Raw genomic sequence first — 20,764 nt, 5'->3', positions numbered from 1 at the left:
AGTTTCTTACTGTTTCTTATTGTTTCTTATTGTTTCTTACAGTTTCTTATTGTTTCTTACAGTTTCTTACAGTTTCTTACTGTTTCTTACAGTTTCTTATTGTTTCTTGCTGTTTCTTACTGTTTCTTACAGTTTCTTACAGTTTCTTACAGTTTCTTACTGTTTCTTACAGTTTCTTACAGTTTCTTACAGTTTCTTACTGTTTCTTACAGTTTCTTATTGTTTCTTATTGTTTCTTATTGTTTCTTACAGTTTCTTACAGTTTCTTACTGTTTCTTACTGTTTCTTTTAGAACAAAATTTCAGTTCATTGCTGAGTCATTTTATATCACAGTACTGGTCACAGTCAGTAAAGCACAGTACAGTATGTTACCAGTTTCACAGTGTCTAGAGAGCCCACCATTATTATTATTATTACTATTATCGTGACATCCTTTAAATACAGGATACACTGTAAATATATTTATATACTGTAAATATACAGTAGTTTACTGACAAAACTGTGACCAGTATTGTGTTATTTCCAGTCATTACACTTAAAATATAGTAAGAAAATAAAATACAGAACTTTTCTGGCGAAGCTGCTGCCAGTTAATTACTGTAAATTTACAGTGAAACCCTACAATGGTATTTCCACTGGGGGGGGCGCCAAATCACAAAAAATACCAAACATAGTGATTTAAGGCCCTTCATAACCTTTGACCCTTTGTATGTTTCTGAACTCTTCATATCTACACACCTTCCTGTTCTCTCAGATCCTCTTCTGCTGCCCAACTCACCACCAGGGGTCCACTCGAGGGTCCAGAGCCTTCAGCTGTTCTGGCCCCTGCTATAAGGATCCTGTCCCATAAGACAGCTGTAATGTGACTCTCCTGTGTTGATGATGTAGGAACAGGTGAGACAAGCTTTCACCAGGTGAATTATTGTACCTGTTGTTGTAATACTCATTTTGGCCACAAGAGGCTGAAGTGCACCACTGCCCCATGTTCTAAACAGGACTAAAGCATCCATGTTTTCTTCCAGGTGAGATGGCGTTAGACAGACTCTGTCAGGCTGTCTGTCTGTCTGTCTGTCTGTCTGTCTGTCTGCTTCTTGTTTTTAACAAGAGAGACAAATGACTCATGAATGATTAATGTTGGTGTTTATTACCTGCGGGGGTTTCGGTTGAGGTTAGGCGCATTGTGGTTTAAATCAGACCTGCATCAACATGTTCAACAGCTTTGATTGTTTCAGGTGGAAGAAGGTTAATTATAAGGTTCTTTGTTCTGCTTTATACACTGTAAAACCGGATGAGTTAGTTCCACTCAACCAATCACCTTAAACAGTTAAAGCAAGAAAAATGAACTAATTTATTGTTAATGTAAATGAAGTTACTCACACTCTTGTACTAGGATTTATCTGAATGAAGTCACTTTAATGAATCTTCTTTAAACAAATGTTATTACTTACACTATCTGTCAAAACAGCTGACATATGATCAAAACAATTTGCAATTAATTGATTATCAAAATGGTAGCCAATTGATTTTAGGTCTTACAATTTTTAATAATATATAGTCAACTTAAAGAAAATGAGTCAGTTTTACAAATATTAAACTATTACATAAAATACTAAAGAACTGTGTTATCACTTCAACTGTTCGGATTTCGGGTTTAATTCATGAGATTTAAAACCTTTTGCAGGATTAAGTTCATTTTACAAACCTCTAAAACATGATGCATCAATACAGAACATTATGTGAAGTGGTTAGAAAGAATTAATTAACAATAATTATGGATATTAATAATAATAATGATAATAATACAGTTATAGTAAATGTTGTTGAAACTTCAATTAAATGACTACAGAAATTATTATAATTTAGCAAGAAATAGACTTTAAACACTTTTGCAGATTTAATTAATTTGCATTTACAGAGAACGGAGTGAAAGATAGACGCAGGTGGAGCTCAGGTGTGGTGTGTTTTTCTCTTAAACTGGTTCTTCCAGCTGAGATCAAACACGTTTAAACAGCTCTGGTTTATTGTACATATATATCACAACTTCAGTATGAACTGTTACAGAGACTAAATCCAGGATATGATAACACCCGATATTATTATATGAAAGGAGAATAATGACGTGCCTTATGACAGCAATAAACAGAAAACAAACCCAGAAAGATAAAATCACCCACAATCATCCAGAAATCATCACAATGATGTCAAATAAAAGAATAAAAGAAAAATGATTCAGTATTTAAATGATTTCACAATAAAGTGTTAATTCAGATCAGAAACTTTGACTGATTGATGGTTTTAACACAATATCTTCACACCCTTGTTTTCTGTTTGTGTAACAGCGGCAGAATTATTGTCTGGGATGACTTTATATTTTCCTCGGCCCCTGAAACGAAGAACAACAACAACAACCACAATAACAACATCAACAACAACAACAACAAGAACAACAAAACCGATTGACAGACCGACGACTAGCGCCCCTTGTCTTCTGCTGCTTCTTCCATCAGTGTTTCCATCTTCCTCGTTTCCTACATCCTTGTTTTCTTCCTCCTTGTTTCCTACATCCTTGTATTCTTCCTCCTCGTATACTGGGTTGACCCACATGTATTTAGCTGTGACACATAGAACAGAATCAGGTGTCAGGTAGCTGATGACTGAAGAACAGGTTACAAACTCACCTGAGTCTGAACTCACCTTCAACGTTCAGGGTGAACTGAGACTTTGTCCCTCCGTCTTCACTGCCTTCAGTTGAGATCTCACACTCATATGTTCCAGTGTCGTTGACGGTGACGTTCTTCAGAATCACAGAAGCATCTCCGTTCTTCATCTCTGGATCCATCAGCTCCACTCGACCACGATAAGATCGAAGCTGGCTGGTTTCATTTGAGCTGTTTCCTCTGAAGAAGACATATTGATCTGACTCCTGGTCAGTTCTGATCCACTTTAACACTGAGATCGAGGCGTTTCTGGGACCCTGGCAGTGAAGGGTGACGTTATCTCCGGACCACGCAGTTACCTCCTCAGGTTCTAAACAAGAAGAAGCGGAAAAAATGAACACCAAAACAGTTCAGAGAGATTCTGGACTCATCGTCATCTTTAATTCAATTCAATTCAATTTTATTTGTATAGCGCCAATTCATAACAAAAGTTATCTCAGGACACTTTTCAAATATACAGGCAGACCAACCCTAAACATTATTTACAGGGACCCAACAGTACCACCATGAGCAAGACCTTGGAGACAAGGGCAAGGAAAAACTGCCTGTTAAAAGGCAGAAACCTAGGACAGATCCTCCAGCTCTAGGTGGGTGGGAGAGAGAGAGAGAGAGAGAGAGAGAGAGAGAGAGAGAGAGAGAGAACAGACAGATAGACTGACAGGTGCACAGTAACAACAGTATTGGCAATGGCAATCTAGCAGGACCATGGCAGGAGGCTCCACCAGGATCGATAAGAACCTGCTAGATGAGAAAGCACAAGAACTCCGGGGAGAGGTGAAGTTAGTAACATGCATTAATGGAACATGAATGAGTGCAGAAAGAGAGAGGAAGAGAGGAGCTCAGTGCACCATGGGAAATCCCCCGATAGTCTAGGCCTATAGCAGCATAACTAAGGGATGGTTCAGGACTCACCTGGATCCAGCCCTAACTAATTTATAAAGAGGAATCTTAAGCCTCCTTGAATGTGGTGAGGGTCGCCTCCCGAACCACAACTACTGGTTCCACAGGAGAGGAGCTTGGTAACTGAAGGCTCTGGCTCCTGTTCTACTTTTTAGAGACTATAGGAACCACAAGTAGCCCAGCATTCAGAGAACGTAGTGTTCTAGTGGGGTAATAGGGTACTATGAGCTCTTTAAGATATGAAGGGGCCTGACCATGAAGAGCTTTATAGGTGAGGAGGAGGATTTTAAATTCTATTCTACATTTTACAGGGAGCCAATGCAGAGAAGCTAGTACAGGAGAGATGTGATCTCTTTTTCTAGTTCCTGTCAGTACTCGTGCTGCAGCGTTCTGAATTAATTGGAGCGTTTTAATGGACTTATTGGGGCAACCTGATAATAAAGAGTTGCAGTAATCCAGCCTTGAAGTAACAAATGCATGGATTAGTTTTTCTGCATCTATCTGTGATAGGATGTGTCTAATTTTTGTAATATTACGTAAATGAAAGAAGGCAGTCCTGGAGGTTTGCTTTATGTGGGAATTAAATGACAAATCCTGATCAAAGATAACTCCAAGATTTCTGACAGTTTTGCTAGAGGCCAAAGTAATGCCATCTAGAGTGACTATATCTTTAGACAGTGAGTCTCTAAGGTTTTTGGGGCCAAGAACAAGAATTTCGTTTTTTTCTGAGTTTAACATCAGAAAATTGCAGCTCATCCAGGATTTTATGTCCTTAAGACATGTTTGTAATTTTGAAAATTGATTAATTTCATCGGGCTTGATCGATAAATATATAACTGCGAATCATCTGCATAACAGTGAAAGTTAATGCGGTGATTCCTAATAATGTTGCCTAAAGGGAGCATATATAAAGTAAATAGAATTGGTCCAAGTACAGAACCTTGTAGAAAACACAAACATCCGATCTGTGATCTGTTTTACTCTCAGCTCAACAAGCAGGAAGCCCCTGCAGAGACACACTGAACTCTACGAACTCACCTGAGTCTGAGACGGTGAGGTCGACGGTGAGGTCGACGGTGGCCGTCCTACCTGCATGTATGCAAACTGGTCGACTCGCTTTAATACACTCATATGTTCCAGTGTCGTTGACGGTGACGTTCTTCAGAATCACGGAGGCGTCTCCATACTTCATCTCTGGATCTTTCAGCTCCACTCGACCACGATAAGACGGATGCTGGTAGTCTTCATCTATACGCTTGCGATAGACCCTGAAGACCTTAAAGTACTTGTAGTCATCTTCATCTTTCCACCATAGTACATGTACAACCGGGTAAGACTGACAGTGAAGAGTGGCATCCCGTCCAGGCCTCACTGTTACCACATATGTGTCTGAACAAAAAGAAAGAAAATAAACATCAGAAAGGACTTCCTGTTACTTCCAAACTCATCTTTCATTGGACCAATGATGTAATAGCAGACATCATGTCTTTCTGTCTCCTTTGGGGGTAGTAAAAAACCAACAATATAAATCATATCAATGAGCCTGAAATCAACAGGAAGACTTATTAACCAAGAAAGACTCACAAGACCGTCTGCACAGTGAATTTTAGCTCCTCTTTCTATCTTTAATATGTGTTGAGAAAAGACTGTTTCTGGTATAAATACAGAGGATACGTGTGTTATTGACTTTTGGGATGTGTTGCACCACAAAAGAAAGCGAGCAGGTTTCCAAAGCACCACGCCTGTTGATTCCAGACATTACTGTAAACCACAGTTTTGAACATAGTGTTTATGGGATTTGTATTATTCCCTATTAAAATAATTTAATACGGGGCGCCCAGTTAGCTCAGTGGGTAGAGCTGGCGACCCATGTACCGAGGCTGAGTCCTTGCTGCAGCGGCCCAGGTTTCCAATCCGACATGTGGCTCTTTGCTGCATGTCATCCCCTCTCTCTGCCCCCCTTTCCTGTCTATCTTCAGCTATCTCTATCATAAAGGCAATAAAAGCTCAAAAACATACTTAATAATAATAAAAAAATAATAATAATAATAATTTAATACATTCTTGACCCATTTTATTCTATAAAACCTACCAGTATTTAGTTTGAATACAATTTAAGTATGTACATATTATTTATGTTTTGGAAGCTCAGAGCAACTGTCCGTACAAGTGAACACACACTAAGAAAACTATTAAACATCGTATTTTAATTGTGATGAATTCAAAGTTAAATACCATGGCTATGTTTGAAACCTTTCAAATGAACCAAATTGTACAAATACCAATAATATTAAAGTTGTTGAGATAATTGAAAAACGTTTGTCCTGAAATTTTTATGTTATCAAATGTCAGGGTGGCACAACCGTACCATAGGACTGTTACTACTATTGTTACTTATTTTAAGTTAACAGGATATTGAATCAACCAAGGATCCCAACTGACCCAAACTCAACTCATAGGTTGGCCCGTACACTTTCCATGTCAGGTTATACAACAATGTAAAACTAGGAAAGTTTTGTCATAAAGTTCTTTCTTTTATTTAAACATGTATGTATGTATGAAATAAAACACATACAAGCTGTAGAATTATATATATATTTACAAATATTTGCACATTTTCTGGACATTTCTTGGGCGATTAAGTTGGAAATGCTGTTAAAAAATTTATTTAAACTCCTTTACAAGTAAATGAACCTTGTTAAAACACTTTCCAGGCTCAACAATATCCATTACATCAATTTTAAAAATACCATTTGAAAATCCATATATAAGATAAGATAAGATAAGATAAGATAAGATAAGATTTTCCTTTATTGATCCCCCTTAGAATAAATTAAAATTAGACACAGCAGCAATACGGGAATGTAGTGCAAAGAGTACATTAGTGTATAGAAGTGTAGAATATATTTATATTATTATATTATATATATATATATATATATATATATATATATTATATATATATATCACACTGTACAATAACAGCTAAAACTCATAATGTGTCATAATAATACAGTCTCCAAGCACCTTATATGTTTATATGTTCACTGCACCTTATATTTTTACTTTGCACTATAATTATACTTATTATACTGATTATTTATAAATTTTATGCATTTTTATATTGCATTTTATATTGCTCTTTTTATATGTCTAGGTTGTTCTCTTTACTTACTGTGTTGTTACTGTGTGTAATGCTGCTGCTACACTGCAGTTTCCCAGCTTGGGATCAATAAAGTATATCTATCTATCTATCTATCTATCTATCTATCTATCTATCTATCTATCTATCTATTCACATACATTATACACTGTAAACAGTTATTTTCTTTCTCTTCATATTGTTCATATTTTACTGTCGTTATCAGGTTTGTATGCTCTCGTGCACACAGGCCTTACCTCCAAAGGTCAGAACGAACATCCACAAAACGTAGAAAAACACCACAAACGCCACCAATCTTACTGCCGCCATGGTCGAGGAGCTGCTGCTGCTGTCTGAGCTGACACCAGACTGAGGTTGGTACCCTGGACTGGCACAAACTTCTGCACCGGTTGTCTTTGGGTGTCTGCAGTCACGTGAGTTCACAGAAACCAGAACTTCCAGTATGCAGTCGGGTTGCATCAGACACCAGAGTAAATCAACTGTGCATTGTACTGTGGTTATTAGCTTTATTACAGCAGTATATCTATAGTGATTATACCTGTGCACAGTTCACATAATAAACAGTGTGTTTACTTAGGGCTGGGGCACTGTGTCTTTCTGTGTGGCCATAACAGTTCATCACATTTATTAATGAGTCTTTACCACATTATTTAACACTGTTGTTGCAGTTGTGCTGAATGGTCTTTTTAGTGAGGTTTGCCACAGAACTCCTCTCTGGATGCTCAGAGGACTCTTTAACTCTCCTCTACGTATTCAAACAGCTCGATTGAAGGGCAAAAGCAACTTATTCTCACCGGCTGGAAAACTCCCATTGCACCATGTTTCAGACCTGTTTCAGTTAATCACATGGAGAAATTATTACAACGGTGATAATAAAGTATTCATGCATTATACATTTAAATACACATATATTTATTAATGAATAACCTGTAAAACAACAGTAATATTCCAGCAGCTGGACCCAAAAATAACATAACAGAAAATAACTGACTGGTAAAAATACAGTAATCAATAATATATATATATATATATATATATATATATATATATATATATATATATATATATGATTATATATCTATAATCAAAATACAGTTTTTAGCTTGTATAATTTTTGGTCTTTTTAATGTTTAATTAAAGATATTTACAGTGTAAAACAATGATCTATAAATACAGGTGCTATATTATAAATAATCAGACTTACATTTACAGCAGAGTGCTGTTATTATTGGATTATTATTTTAATGTGAATGTTAAAAGTTATAGAACTGTAATAAAAGTCATTATCTGTTAAATTACAGTAATTATTGCTGTTTACACTGATAACAACTGTATTTGGACAGTTTGTCAATGCTTATACACTGATAAATAACATTTATTCAACGTTTGTGTTGTGAAAAGTGTCAGTGCCTCTGGTTCCCTCTGCTGTCCAACCTATTTTATTACAGCCCACAGAGAATACCAGTTACACACAGACCACATGAACACCACTGCAATGTAGCAGCAGACATTATTTTATCAATTAGACCGACACTTCAGACTGATACAGCCAACAGAGGAGTTACCCCACTGAATGCTTTTATGACAGAAACTGTATAAATACAGATATTATTAATTATACATATGTCTCCATCAGCCCGGGCTTTGTATTCATGGGGCTTTTTCTGTAATCTAAGTTAAGAGTTAAGAGGTTTTTATTTGTCACATGCACAGTTATACATAGTACAATGCACAGTGAAATGCATTCTTTGTACCTGCAGCCAGTAGTAAAGAAAAAAAAATACTTCTACAGTAAAACAGTAGTGATTGCACATAACACACAATGTAAACAATATAAGTGTAAATATAAAACTAAGGGAAAAAAAATAAAATAAAATATAGACTGTAGTTTTTTTTTTTTTTTTTTTTTTTGTCCGGTTAAGGCTCAGAGTTGAGCAGGCGGATGGCATGTGGATAAAAACTCTTCTTCAGCCTCTCAGTCTTTGTCCTCAGGCATCGGAAACACCGACCTGATGGCAGTAGAGTGAAGAGGGTGTGTCCGGGGTGACTGGGCTGTTTGAGGATCTTCTTCGCCCTTAACCTGCAACGTTTGGTGTAAATGTCCTGCAGGTTGGGGAGAGAGGTTCTGATGGTCCGCTCTGCAGAACGGACCACCCTTTTGAGGGCCATGAAGTCCTGCCTGGTGCAGTTTCCTATCCAGGTGATGATGCTCCCACACAAGATGCTCTCGATGGTACAGGTGTAAAAGTTCCTGAGCACCTTGAGAGGGAGCTTAAAGTCTCTGAGGCGTCTGAGGAGGTAGAGACACTGTCTGGCTTTCTTCACAATGGTGTTCAGGTGATGAGTCCATGACAGGTCTTGTGAGATGGTCACTCCCAGGTATCTGAAAGTGTCCACTCTTTCCACCTCAGAGCCACAGATAGTGAGTGGATGGAAGTCCCTCTGCTGTTTCCTGCTGAAGTCCACAATGAGTTCCTTAGTTTTGCTGACGTTCAGCAGGAGGTGGTTCTCCTGACACCAGTCCTCCAGGTGGGAGACCTCCCTCCTGTAGGCTGTCTCGTCGTCGTGGGAGATTAGTCCTACAACAGCGGTGTCGTCAGCAAACTTCATGATGAAAACATAGACGTAGACATAGATAATCTATTTGTTCTCCTGGTTCCTTAGACACTTCCTCTACTGTTCTGGGTATAAATGAATAAGGCGGGGCCGATGGCATCGGCCCTGAACTAACCAGACTTCTATCACGGTACAAATGTTCAACCACTTTGTGACTGACCGAACTCTGGCGTCATGTCTGGAGCAGTAGAGAGAGGCGCTGACGGCAGCTGGGTGTGTCGGGGATCCAGCGGGGATCCAGTGGGGTTCTGGGCTTGGTGGCCTGAAGCACCCAGCCTCGGCGGGGATCTGTTCTACACAGTAACGCCGCCACTTCCTGGACACAGAGTGAACAAAGGCCTACTTTGTTATTCATTTTGTTTTCGGGTTGTTTCATATGCTACGTGAGGCACTGTGTGTGTGTGTGTGTGTGTGTGTGTGTGTGTGTGGTGTGTGTGTGTGTGTGTGTGTGTGTGTGTGTGTGTGTGTGAGTGTGAGCGTGAGTGTGAAAGGTTCTGTTTAAATAAAGTTGAGTTGACACACACACACACACACACACACAGAGGTGTAATTCCTTATAAGCCTATGAAAGCTGCCTGTTAAACACTGCAGCCTGAGTGTGTGTGTGTGTGTGTGTGTGTGTGTGTGTGTGTGTGTGTGTGTTATTAGGGTTACACTGCTGACTCAGGAGGATCAGTGTGCCTGTTACTAATCTGCCCTTCCTCACTTTTCACTGTCTCCTCTTTCCTGCTTCCTTATTTCCTTCCCTTTTTGCGTCCTTATCCCTCGTGTATTCCCCCCTTCTTTCTTCTCCTCCTTCCTCTCTCATCCTCCCTCTTTCTTACCTCCTCCCTCGTCCACCTGAGCAGAGTCTTCCTCACACACACACACACACACACACACACACACACACACAAGTAGAAAGCACATGTACTTATGGCCTAACTAACTTTACTAAATGAGAAGCCGCTCTGCAGGTGAGGGTGGATCCATTTCATTGCAGGTGTCTATGAGACACACACAGTATCATCCCTCCTCTAATCCCTTTATCCCCCGTCAGGGTGACAGAGGAGACTCTTCTGCCGGATCCTCCAAACGCTCCTTCTCCTCTCTCCCATCCCTCCATTTTCTCCTCTTTTCTCTCTGCGCTCCAAATTTTAAAGGATTTAACGGAGACAGGTGTGTGTGTGTGTGTGTGTGTGTAGGGATGGGATACTCCTCTGTTTCCACGGCGATGAGTTTGACGGGCGGTCGGTGGATCTAGGCCACGTAACCGAGGGCGACAGATTATCAACTGACAGGTGAGTCAAGGAGATAATAGAGTGAAGGTAGAGGGAGAATTATTATACAACATATACTGAAAAATGTCTTATTATAAGTTAAAGTTTTATTAAATCTGATGTTTTTGGATTACTGCTACATTAATGTGTATTTTACTGCTGTAGAAGTTTACGGTTGAGCTCGTCTGAATATACCGTTTTATATATACTGATGGTTTAATCTACAGCAATGCATCATATTCCATAAGATCATCATGTTTGTGTTTGTTTCCTATGAGAACAACGTAGATAAACAGCCTGTTTACAGCTTTGTGACGACAGATTCTCCAGATAATAAATGAGGGTTTTAAATTGTTTATTTAGTTTAAGAAGAAGGAGAATTTGTTCAATACATTAAGGAATAATTCATCCTTTAGTTTATCACAAACATCAACACATCTGGAGATACATGGTTTTCACTGGAACAGGTAGCGGGTGCAAATTTGAGCCTTCGTAAGCCCCGCCCCCTTTTGGACCCTCGATCAGCTTCCTCCTTTCCTGTACTTAGATATGCTATATGCTAAGCTAATCTATGTTGAAAAGACAACCACATTTTGAAGATGGTTAGGAGATGAAAGTGACATAGTTACTACAGAGCAAAACACTAGCTATCTAGCTAATCCACATTGATCCTTAGCCAGCTACTTACCTCTGAAGAACACTCATCAATTAGCTAGCTAACAATTGTGGTAGATTAGCAAGCATTATGCTAATTTATGATAGATAGATATCTAGTCACATCTTAAATTAACAAATAGCTAGCTAATCTACATTAATTGTTAGCTAACTAGTGACGTCTAATTGCTAGTTTTAGCAAAATGCGAGCTAATTTACATCTGTCCTTAGCTATCTAGTTATTTGGCTGGCCAGTTAGCTAGTTAGCTCCCAATTTGCTAGAGAGCAAACCGATTGCAGTTTAGTTAGCATCAATTGTTAGCTAGCATTCTGCTAACATTAGCTATCAGATCTAACCAGCTAGCTAACTCATTAGCTTGTCACAAGAAGCATCAGCATCAGAAACCCTCCTATCACACCTGTTCCATCAACTTCTCTAATGCGATACTTTAAAACAGAGAACGAGTGTCTGAACAAACGCACAAAACTTTCCCACTCAGAAAAGTCTCCAGTAAAACAAACAAGAAGCTTTCAACTTCCTTAAACCCCAACGTCTTCGGTTGGAGTTACATGTTATTGTCTCTCTCTGTGAACAGGAAGTCAGACGAAAGAATACCTCCATGGCCAAAGTAGCTCCATCAGACCCATCCCCCATCTCCAGGTTGACGCCGCCCACCATCGTTCTACAAGACATGGAGGAGGAGTCAGGAGAAGATGGGGAGGGCAACAGGTGAGTTGTCATAGAAATTCAGTATGAAGAAACCAGAGATCCTAAAGGAAGTTCTATGGGTACTTTTAGGGGTTCTTCAAGAGGTTTTGGGTGTCCTTCAGGACCCGCTTATGTGGTTTGTGATGTGGTCCTGTGGATAGTTGGTGTCCTTTAATGGATCTAAGGCACTAAGAAAGTTATATAGGTCCTCAAAAAAGTTCTAGGGGTCCGTGAGGACTACCAGCATTACTACACCCACGTTTCCACTGTTTAGGGGTGTCTTGAAGAATCCAAGAGTCCTTGATATGTCTTTGTAGGTGTTCTAGGGGTGCTTCATGAGGTTTTATGGGACCTCAGGGATGCTTAAGGGGTTCTGGATGCAGTTCAATGGATTTAAAGGGTTCTCTAAAGTACTGAGGGCCTCTTGAAGAGGTTCCGAAGGTCCTTGAGTAGGAAAATAAAATTGTATTAATTAGAGCCAAAGAACACTGTTAACAAGCCAATAACTGCACATTTTAGCTTTGACCACGGTCCTTGAGGAGGTTTGAGGGGTCACTGAAGAGGTTCTGTGGTTCTTGAAGTTGAGTTGAGTTGCTGTCAACAACTTAAACCATCGTCCGATTGTTGTCTTTGTTTCAGAGCCGCTCAAGGAGCCGGACCAGGAGTTCTGTTTAACGTCAATAACAGTAACAATAACGATGACGAGTAAGTCACACAAACACACACAGGCTGAGTCACTCAACCAAACAGATGCATCGTACGGACAGAAGTAGTAACCAGGATGTCAACACTGATACAACACAAATACAGTCTGTGTGATGTGTTTCCTGTTGTCTTCCAGTGAAGAAAAGAAAAAAAAGAAGAAAAGTAAGAAAGAGAAAAAAGAGAAGAAAGAGAAAAAAGAGAAGAAGGAGTAAGTTTCTAACTCATCACCTGTGGAACAGAGCTACAGATATTTGATTCACTTTAAATCAGTTTTATCTGTCTTCTTTTCCCCTCAGGAAGGAGAAGCAGGAGAAAAAGGAGAGGAAGGAGAAAAAACAGAAGGAGAAAGAAGAGAAGGAAAAGGAGAAAGAGAAAGAAAAGGAAAAGGAAAAAGAGAAGAAGGCCAAAGAGGAGGCGTAGGTTTGGTTTATTGAATCAGACATTGAAGGCATTGTTTTATAATAGTAATAATTCATTATTGTGCATGTGTCCAGTCCTAAGGAGATCCAAGTGATTGATCCAGCAGGTAACACCTACTACTACTGGCTGGCTATCATCACCATGCCCGTCATGTACAATTGGACCCTGATCATTGCCAGGTAACACACGTTTACCTAAACCTGTTTGTCCCCCTTGTCACCATAATTTTAACCAGAAAATAACAAAATACAGTTACAAGTCCAAACAATATCAATGCATCCTTAGTTTGGGTCCCAACCATGTCTGCAAGCAACCAGGCTTGGGTCCATACAAAGTCAAGCTACCAATTGTGGGTCTCCACAATATCTGTAAGCTACCGGTTTTGGATCCCCACTCTGTTAGACTGTTAGATACAAGGTTTGGGTACCCACAATGTCAGTAAGGTTCCACGTTTGCATCCCCACAATATCTTTGATTTACCAGGTTTGGGTCCCCACATTGTCAGTGAGCGATCAGGTTTCCAGATAGTATCAGTTAGATACCAGGTTTTGAATCCCAAGAATGCTAGGTTTTAATCCACACTATTTCATTAAGCCACCAGGTTTTGGTCCCCACAATGTCAGTGAGATACCAGGGTTGTCACCACAGTGTCAGGGAAGTACCAGGTTTTGGTCCCCACAATATCTGTGATTTACTAGGTTTGGGTCCCAACCTTGTTTGCGGGCAACAAGGATTTCCTGTATGATGTGTTTATATGTCTGTTTCAGGGCGTGTTTTGAAGAGCTACAGACTGACTATCTGATGTACTGGTTTATGCTGGACCTTTTCTCTGACCTCGTCTACATCGCTGACATGATCTTCAGAACAAGAACCGGTCCGAATGCACACACACAGCAACAGATTGTTTGATGTACATACTAACACATTACAAATCACACACACATAAATTACCTCACATAAAACGTGTGTGTGCAGGTTACCTGGAGCAGGGTCTACTGGTGAAGGATGAGCAGAAGCTGCGTGAGCGTTACATAAAAAGTTTCCAGTTCAAACTGGACCTGATCTCCATGATTCCCACCGACTTGCTGTACCTCGTGTTCGGCTTCACTTATCCTGAGATACGCCTCAACAAGCTCTTCAGGTTCAACAGGTACACAATAATACATAGTTGGGTTAACGATGTTTAACATTACGACTACAGTATTAAATCATGGGACACTGTTTCTGCCTCAAAATAGTTGACAACTAACTGATTATCGACTAATGGTTGCAACTGCACTCAAGATACACACTTTCAACTAAACTAACCATCTTCAAAATGTGGTTGTCTTTTCAATACAGATGAGCCTAGAACATAGGCTGATGGGAAAGTCATTAGTTATTTAGGTATTTGCTCATGTTGACCTGATGATGGTGCTAGAAAAGTCAGAGGATCAATAAAGTTATTACAATTCATCCATCAATGTCTGAACCACATTTCATCACAGTCCATCAAATGGATATTTCAGTCTGGAGCCACATTACTAACATGACTAAATACTTAATGTGGAGATGCTACAATCACATAAACTTTGTGCAATTCAGACAAATTGCTGAACTTCATATTTGCACCAGAAGCACAAGATCAAGATCTTTTTGTTTGCTTCAGGATGCTGGAGTTCTTCCAGAGGACAGAGACCAGGACTAACTATCCCAACGCTCTCCGTATCTCCAACCTTGTCATGTACATTGTCATCATCATCCACTGGAATGCCTGCCTCTACTACTCCTTCTCCAAGGCCATCGGTGGGGTTGCTGGTTTGAATCTGATCTGTTCTGATTGGTGGTTATTGTATAAAAACCTCTGACAGCTCGTCTTGTTCCACCCATCCAGGTTTTGGTTCTGACAGGTTCGTCTACCCCGACCCAGCAGATCCAGAGTTTGGTCGTCTGGTGAGGAAGTACGCCTACAGTATGTACTGGTCCACACTGACGCTCACCACCATTGGAGAAACCCCGCCCCCTGTGGAGAACTCTGAGTACTTCTTCGTCGTCACTGACTTCCTGGTGGGTCTAACAACAAACTTATCCATGCATTTCTAAGGGCTTGGTATTATTTAAAATTTTACAATACCAATGCAATACGATACCTGACTGTCAGTACTCATATCAAAATACAAAACCATTTTCTGAGTGCATCAACAGCCACAACAAAAACATTACCTGTGTAAAATACAGTCCAAAATTATCAAAGTAATGATTTAAATCAAGAAATCTGCATTGCTGCATTATCTCCAATGGCCAGAAGGGGGCAGCACCACTCTGATAGTATTGAGTCTTATGGAGAACTTGATTTATGAGCTCAGTAAACAGGTTCCTGAGGAGTTTATGGTCTCAGTCTCTAGTTTCAGTCTTCTGGCCGTGCTGATCAGATATGGATCAAGAGGTGAGCTGCCATTATTTCCTGCATGAGTTGAAACGTGGAGCAACTGCCACAGAAACAAAGATAAAAACTGGTTTCTTATATCAGAATAAAATATGTTCCAGTCAACCATCATGTCAGTTCTTTATTCTGATGTTTTTATGGACGTGTGCTACTCCATTCTCCTCTGTCTCCTCTCCAGGTCGGTGTGTTGATTTTTGCCACCATCGTTGGTAACGTTGGTTCGATGATCACCAACATGAACGCTGCCAGAGCCAGCTTCCAGGCTCGTATCGATGCCATCAAACAGTACATGAGCTTCCGAAAGGTTTGTTAGTGCTTCTGTTTTTGTCCATATGGTTTAAAGAGAAGTCAGTAAAAAGAAATGTTTTGCAGCGTAGAACATCACTAGATCAACTAGATCAACAAGTGGTCCATCCCAACCTTTCTGTCCCCCCTCCAGGTAACCAAGGACCTGGAGAAGCGAGTCATCAAGTGGTTTGACTTCCTGTGGACCAATAAGAAAGCCGTGGATGAGAGGGAGGTGTTGAAGTACCTGCCTGACAAGCTGAGAGCCGAGATCGCCATCAATGTCCACCTGGACACCCTGAAGAAGGTCTGCACGCACTTAACAGAAAAAAAAATAACAGTTTCAGTGAACGAAGAAACACCAGGTTTGTCCTCTGTGTCACCGTGCAGGTTCGTATCTTTGCGGACTGCGAGGCCGGTCTGTTGGTGGAGCTCGTGCTGAAGCTGCAGCCTCAGGTCTACAGTCCAGGAGACTACATCTGCAAGAAGGGCGACATTGGCCGAGAGATGTACATCATCAAGGAGGGAAAGCTCGCTGTTGTTGCCGATGACGGAATCAAGCAGTTTGTCGTCCTGAGCGACGGAAGCTACTTTGGCGAGATCAGCATCCTGGCTATCAAAGGTAGACTGACATCGGTTGTTAATCTGATTTAGACAGACGTGCTTCCTTTAGTCTGTGGATTGTTTGAAAGATATTACCAAAACAAAATGAGTCCCAATCGTCTCAACATCATTAATCAACGTCTAAAAGAGAGTGAATATCAGACTTCAGAGACAGATTCATCAGGTGGACACAAACACCGGTCCAAAGGGACGATCTATATTACTCTGGATGTGGAGGTTGGCAGCTGTTTGCTAACACGTTCTGCTAACAAATCATTATTCATAAAACACTTGCATTGCTTGTTTGCACAAAAACAGGAATTTTACCCCTCAGAACACAGTTTCTGATCTACAGCTGCCTCGCTAACACTAGAGTCTCACATTAACAGACGGACCAATGAAAGCAGAGAGACTCTGAACAGTACAATGTGAATAAAAACATTCCCAACCATCCATCTTGTTCCTCAACAGGCAGTAAGGCAGGAAACAGGAGAACAGCCAACATCAGGAGCATCGGTTACTCCGACCTCTTCTGTCTTTCCAAAGACGACCTGATGGAGGCGCTAACGGAGTATCCTGATGCCAAAGCTCTGTTGGAGGAGAAAGGAAGGCAGATTCTGATGAAGGACGGACTGCTGGACTTGGAGGTACAAAAACACTACATCTTTCAGAGGGGTCAAATCTCTGTTGTGACTAGGTTGTCAGCAATAATTATCCTGATCAGACACCATCAGTGATCAATACTCACATTATTAAAGCATTAATCAAACTAATACCGTCAGAAAACCTGATCAGCCTTCAGCAGTTAGCTAGTGTTTCTGTAGTGGAGACTAAACGTTAACAATGATCCATATCAGCAGTTTGAATCCAACTAAAAGCTCCCTGCACCAAACTCCCTTTAAGAAATATCACATTTTAACAATTCCTAACGTGTTAAAAACTGATCAATATCATCCATAAAGTAACAGTGTCTACTGATCAATACATCCATAAAGCTAAAGGCATACTGATCAATATGTCCATAAAGATACAGTCTGACTGATCAATACAGGGTCAATATCATCCATAAAGATACAGTGTATACTGATCAATATCATCCATAAAGATACAGTGTATACTGATCAATATCATCCATAAAGATACAGTGTATACTGATCAATAATCAATAAAGATACAGTGTATTTTGTGCTAACTCAACTGGCTCAGCCTCTGCTGTTAGGGGACTGTAACACTAATCAGAGCTGGTTGTTGGATCACATACATCCTGAATTAAACGCTGACTCATAACGTCGTTAATTCACCGTCAGTTATGTGTGTGTGACGGTATTTGAACCATAGAAACTACCTGGTTCGCTGCTTCCTGTTTGGTGCTGGAGAGGGACTGCTCTCATTGGCTGTCGCTCATTGACTCCGACACCAACAGACATTTATTCTGCTGGGGTATCTTTGATGCATCAGCGAGCGCTCTGATAGAACAGTTCACACATAGTGAGCAAGCACCCATTTGCCTCATATGGGGACATTAGTCAGCAAATCTTGGAACCGGGCAAATATTTCCACCAGTTTTGAGCAGAATCATTGTGGTAAACAGATTCAGGTTTTTTTTTCGTCTTTTCCATCCTCTGTTTCCAACAGGTAGCATAAGGAACACGGATGTTGTTACAGTTTCAGGTCAAGAAAAAGCTGCTTATATTTGGTCCAAATGGTTCAAAATGAGGTCTGGATCCGGAACCACGTTGGCGTAGAAGTAGTGAAAGAGGCTGAGCTTAAAGTAACAACTGCTGTTGTCCTCTAGGTGGCGGCGCAGGGCCCCGACCCCAAAGAGATCGAGGAGAAGGTGGAACGGATGACGAGCACGCTGGACGTCCTGCAAACGCGTTACGCCCGGCTGCTGGCCGAGCACGAGGCCACTCACAGCAAACTCAAACACCGAGTCGCCCGGCTGGAGAAGAAGCTTGTGCCGCCCCCTCCGACGCCCGAGACCCAGATGGGTGAATAAGGAGAAGAGAAGAAGTAGGGAGACATGAAGAGGACTGGGGTCGTTGGATTTTAGAGGTGGACGGAGAGCAGCAGTTCTGGCGTTGAATCAGATGTTACAGATAATCTGGTTTACAAAATGTAAATATTGACACGTTTCAAATTCTATATTATGACCTCTTTAAAGTCTCTTTCACATTCACATGATAATGAACTTGTGTTCAGTCGCCGGCTGTAGAGAACTGAATCTGAATGTGAAGAACTACGTTTCAATTTTGTTCAATTTTCTGCATAAAAGTCTTGATTTCCCTCCAAATTAACTAAAGTATATATTTACACCGGGAACAAACTGAAGTGGACTGACTCCAGATTGCTGCTGCGCCAGCACAAGAGGACGACCGAGCTTCAGGACAACTGAGAGAGAGAGAGAGAGAAGAAGAGAGAGAGGGAGGAGAGAGAGAGAGAGAGGGAGAGAGAGAGAGAGAGAGAGAGAGAGAGAGAGAGAGAGAGAGAGAGAGAGAGAGAGAGAGAGAGGGGAGAGAGAGGAGAGGGAGAGAGAGAGAGGGGGGAGAGAGAGAGGGAGAGAGAGAGAGAGGGATGTTAGCTGTTTCTAGTAAATATTCATCTTTGTAATTATTATGTATTATATATTTATTAATGAACACCACATCTGTTCTTCTGTCTGTCTGCGTGATAAAAATATAAACTCTGGCTCTGTAACGCCACAGGTAGAAACAGGAAGACGAATTATCTTAAAGTTCATAAATATACATTTGAATTGTTTAATTTCTCACTTTCAGACAGCTTCACTTCCTGCTTTAGAACCAGTAGGGGTCAAAGGTCAGCAGGTAGTTTGTTTTTCTATAAACAAGATCTTGCCTTTCCAGTATGTGTGCAGCCAATCACGTCCCGGCTTTGTAAATAGTTGTTAAAGCTACATGATGTAAAATAAATCAAATAAAGGAGAACCAAATGAAATGTGGAAGCTGAAATAAAGATATTTTATAAGGAAAACCACAACTGACTCTTTTATTTTCACACAGCTGCACTGAAACAAACATCTTAATATTACTGGTACATAAAGATACAGGACACTATTTATATATATATATATATTATTTATTATTCTTAATTCAAATTTAATTGAAGTTTAAAAAAGTAATGCACTGTTTTATTCAAACAAACAGCTTCTATAGAAAGTGGAAGACTTCCTGTGTATATAATATTATAACATATTTCTGGTTTAAATACATTTATTTTTTATTTAAAGAATATAATCAGTCATACACATTGATTTAACAAAATTATATATATTTATATTTTATTTAAAATACTAATAATAACTTCATCATAAAGTAATATAAGACTGTAAACTCAAAATAACATTAAATTATAAAGAATTTAAAACATTGAATTAATATTATTAAGACTTTATTTTATTGATCTGTTATTGTTGTTATTGATCTGTTATTGTTGTTGTTATTGTTGTTATTGATCTGTTGTTGTTGTTATTGTTGTTATTGATCTGTTATTGTTGTTATCTTTGTTATCGATCTGTTGTTGTAGATATTGGTGTTATTGATCTGTTGTTGTTATTGATCTGTTGTTGTTGTTATCTTTGTTATCGATCTGTTGTTGTTGTTGTTATTGGTGTTATTGTTGAATTAATATTATTAATACTTTATTGTATTGATCTGTTGTTGTTGTTATTGTTGTTATTGATCTGTTGTTGTTATTGATCTGTTGTTGTTGTTATTGTCGTTATTGATCTGTTTTTGTTGTTGTTGTTATTGTTGTTATTGATCTGTTATTGTTGTTATTGTTGTTGACGTGGTTAAGAAGATGAATGAATCGTTCAGCTGTTGACGTTGACACGTCGCACTGCCTGCGTGTCTCGGTGCATTCTGGGATTTGTAGTTCCGCACTCTCAGAACGCTCCTCTGTCACTACTATCCGCGCAGCTGCTTGGGACTACGAGTACCGGCGTGCACTGCTCTGCGCATGACAACCAGGCTCCAGAGTCCGGCGCTGCAGACTGAGGTGTGTTTGACAGAAAGCTTCTTAAATTACTTTTCTGTTCGTCTTTAATTATAAAAGCTTCAGCGGAAGCAGCTCGTGAGGGTGTTTTTATTTTAATGACGGTTGTTTGCCGGATGTGACGTCTGTTCCCGCCTGTTCTTACAGCTAATATTAGCGGCAGTAGTTAGTTAGCGTACGGAAGCTAGCCGCCGGCTAAGAGCAGTTTGCAGTGAACTTGAGGTTAACGTTAGCTCGGTACCGGTTCTCCGGTTGTACGTTATGAACCGTACGGTGGAGCTCAGTGTCACAGCG

General features: G+C 40.0%; 4 protein-coding genes across 35 annotated transcripts in view; 2 read left to right on the top strand and 2 right to left on the bottom strand.

Moving 5' to 3' along the window:
- The window catches only part of LOC127372309 (butyrophilin subfamily 1 member A1), a 113,110-nt gene that overhangs the window by 13,522 nt on the left and 78,824 nt on the right, over nt 1–20,764 (bottom strand). The gene's annotated exons all lie outside the window — the stretch shown is intronic.
- Nucleotides 1,882–7,164, bottom strand: LOC127372302 (polymeric immunoglobulin receptor). The gene is made up of 4 exons (XM_051415861.1): nt 7,017–7,164; nt 4,656–5,006; nt 2,695–3,027; nt 1,882–2,612 (listed from the first exon to the last, which is right to left on the bottom strand). Exons 1-4 carry the CDS (start codon nt 7,087–7,089, stop codon nt 2,296–2,298), a joined length of 1,074 nt encoding a protein of 357 aa, XP_051271821.1. The 5' UTR covers nt 7,090–7,164; the 3' UTR covers nt 1,882–2,295.
- cnga1b (cyclic nucleotide gated channel subunit alpha 1b) lies at nt 10,017–18,590 on the top strand. 3 transcript variants are annotated; one of them, XM_051415849.1, is made up of 16 exons: nt 10,018–10,352; nt 10,581–10,676; nt 11,906–12,039; nt 12,658–12,723; nt 12,860–12,931; nt 13,020–13,139; nt 13,218–13,322; nt 13,911–14,017; nt 14,119–14,293; nt 14,792–14,928; nt 15,017–15,189; nt 15,747–15,872; nt 16,008–16,160; nt 16,244–16,475; nt 16,928–17,103; nt 18,252–18,590. In XM_051415849.1, the coding sequence occupies exons 3-16, from the start codon at nt 11,930–11,932 to the stop codon at nt 18,453–18,455; spliced, it is 1,956 nt and encodes a 651-aa protein (XP_051271809.1). In that variant the 5' UTR covers nt 10,018–10,352; nt 10,581–10,676; nt 11,906–11,929; the 3' UTR covers nt 18,456–18,590. The 3 variants fall into 3 exon arrangements, with proteins under 3 accessions (XP_051271811.1, XP_051271809.1, XP_051271808.1); XM_051415851.1 differs by having other exon boundaries at nt 10,017–10,676; nt 11,910–12,039; XM_051415848.1 differs by having other exon boundaries at nt 10,018–10,676.
- Nucleotides 20,391–20,764, top strand: part of nfxl1 (nuclear transcription factor, X-box binding-like 1) — a 20,074-nt gene continuing 19,700 nt past the window's right edge. The window contains exon 1 of the mRNA XM_051415847.1: nt 20,391–20,473. The gene's annotated coding sequence lies outside the window, so the exon portion shown is untranslated. The remainder of the gene's footprint in view (nt 20,474–20,764) is intronic.

This window comes from Dicentrarchus labrax, unplaced genomic scaffold, assembly GCF_905237075.1.
Source record: "Dicentrarchus labrax unplaced genomic scaffold, dlabrax2021, whole genome shotgun sequence".
Lineage (NCBI taxonomy): Eukaryota > Metazoa > Chordata > Actinopteri > Moronidae > Dicentrarchus > Dicentrarchus labrax.
The sequence above is the reverse complement of the archived record's forward strand: the minus strand, read 5'-3'. Positions and strand labels throughout refer to the sequence as shown.

Coding starts and splice junctions, on each gene's coding strand:
- LOC127372302 (XM_051415861.1), bottom strand. CDS start 7,089: ATGGCGGCAGTAAGATTGGTGGCGTTTGTGGTGTTTTTCTACGTTTTG. Junction 5,007..7,016: donor GTTCGTTCTGACCTTTGGAG/GTAAGGCCTGTG, acceptor CTTTTTGTTCAG/ACACATATGTGGTAACAGTG. Junction 3,028..4,655: donor CCTCACCGTCTCAGACTCAG/GTGAGTTCGTAG, acceptor CTTCTTGTTTAG/AACCTGAGGAGGTAACTGCG.
- cnga1b (XM_051415851.1), top strand. CDS start 11,930: ATGGCCAAAGTAGCTCCATCAGACCCATCCCCCATCTCCAGGTTGACG. Junction 12,040..12,657: donor GAAGATGGGGAGGGCAACAG/GTGAGTTGTCAT, acceptor TCTTTGTTTCAG/AGCCGCTCAAGGAGCCGGAC. Junction 14,294..14,791: donor AAGCTCTTCAGGTTCAACAG/GTACACAATAAT, acceptor TGTTTGCTTCAG/GATGCTGGAGTTCTTCCAGA.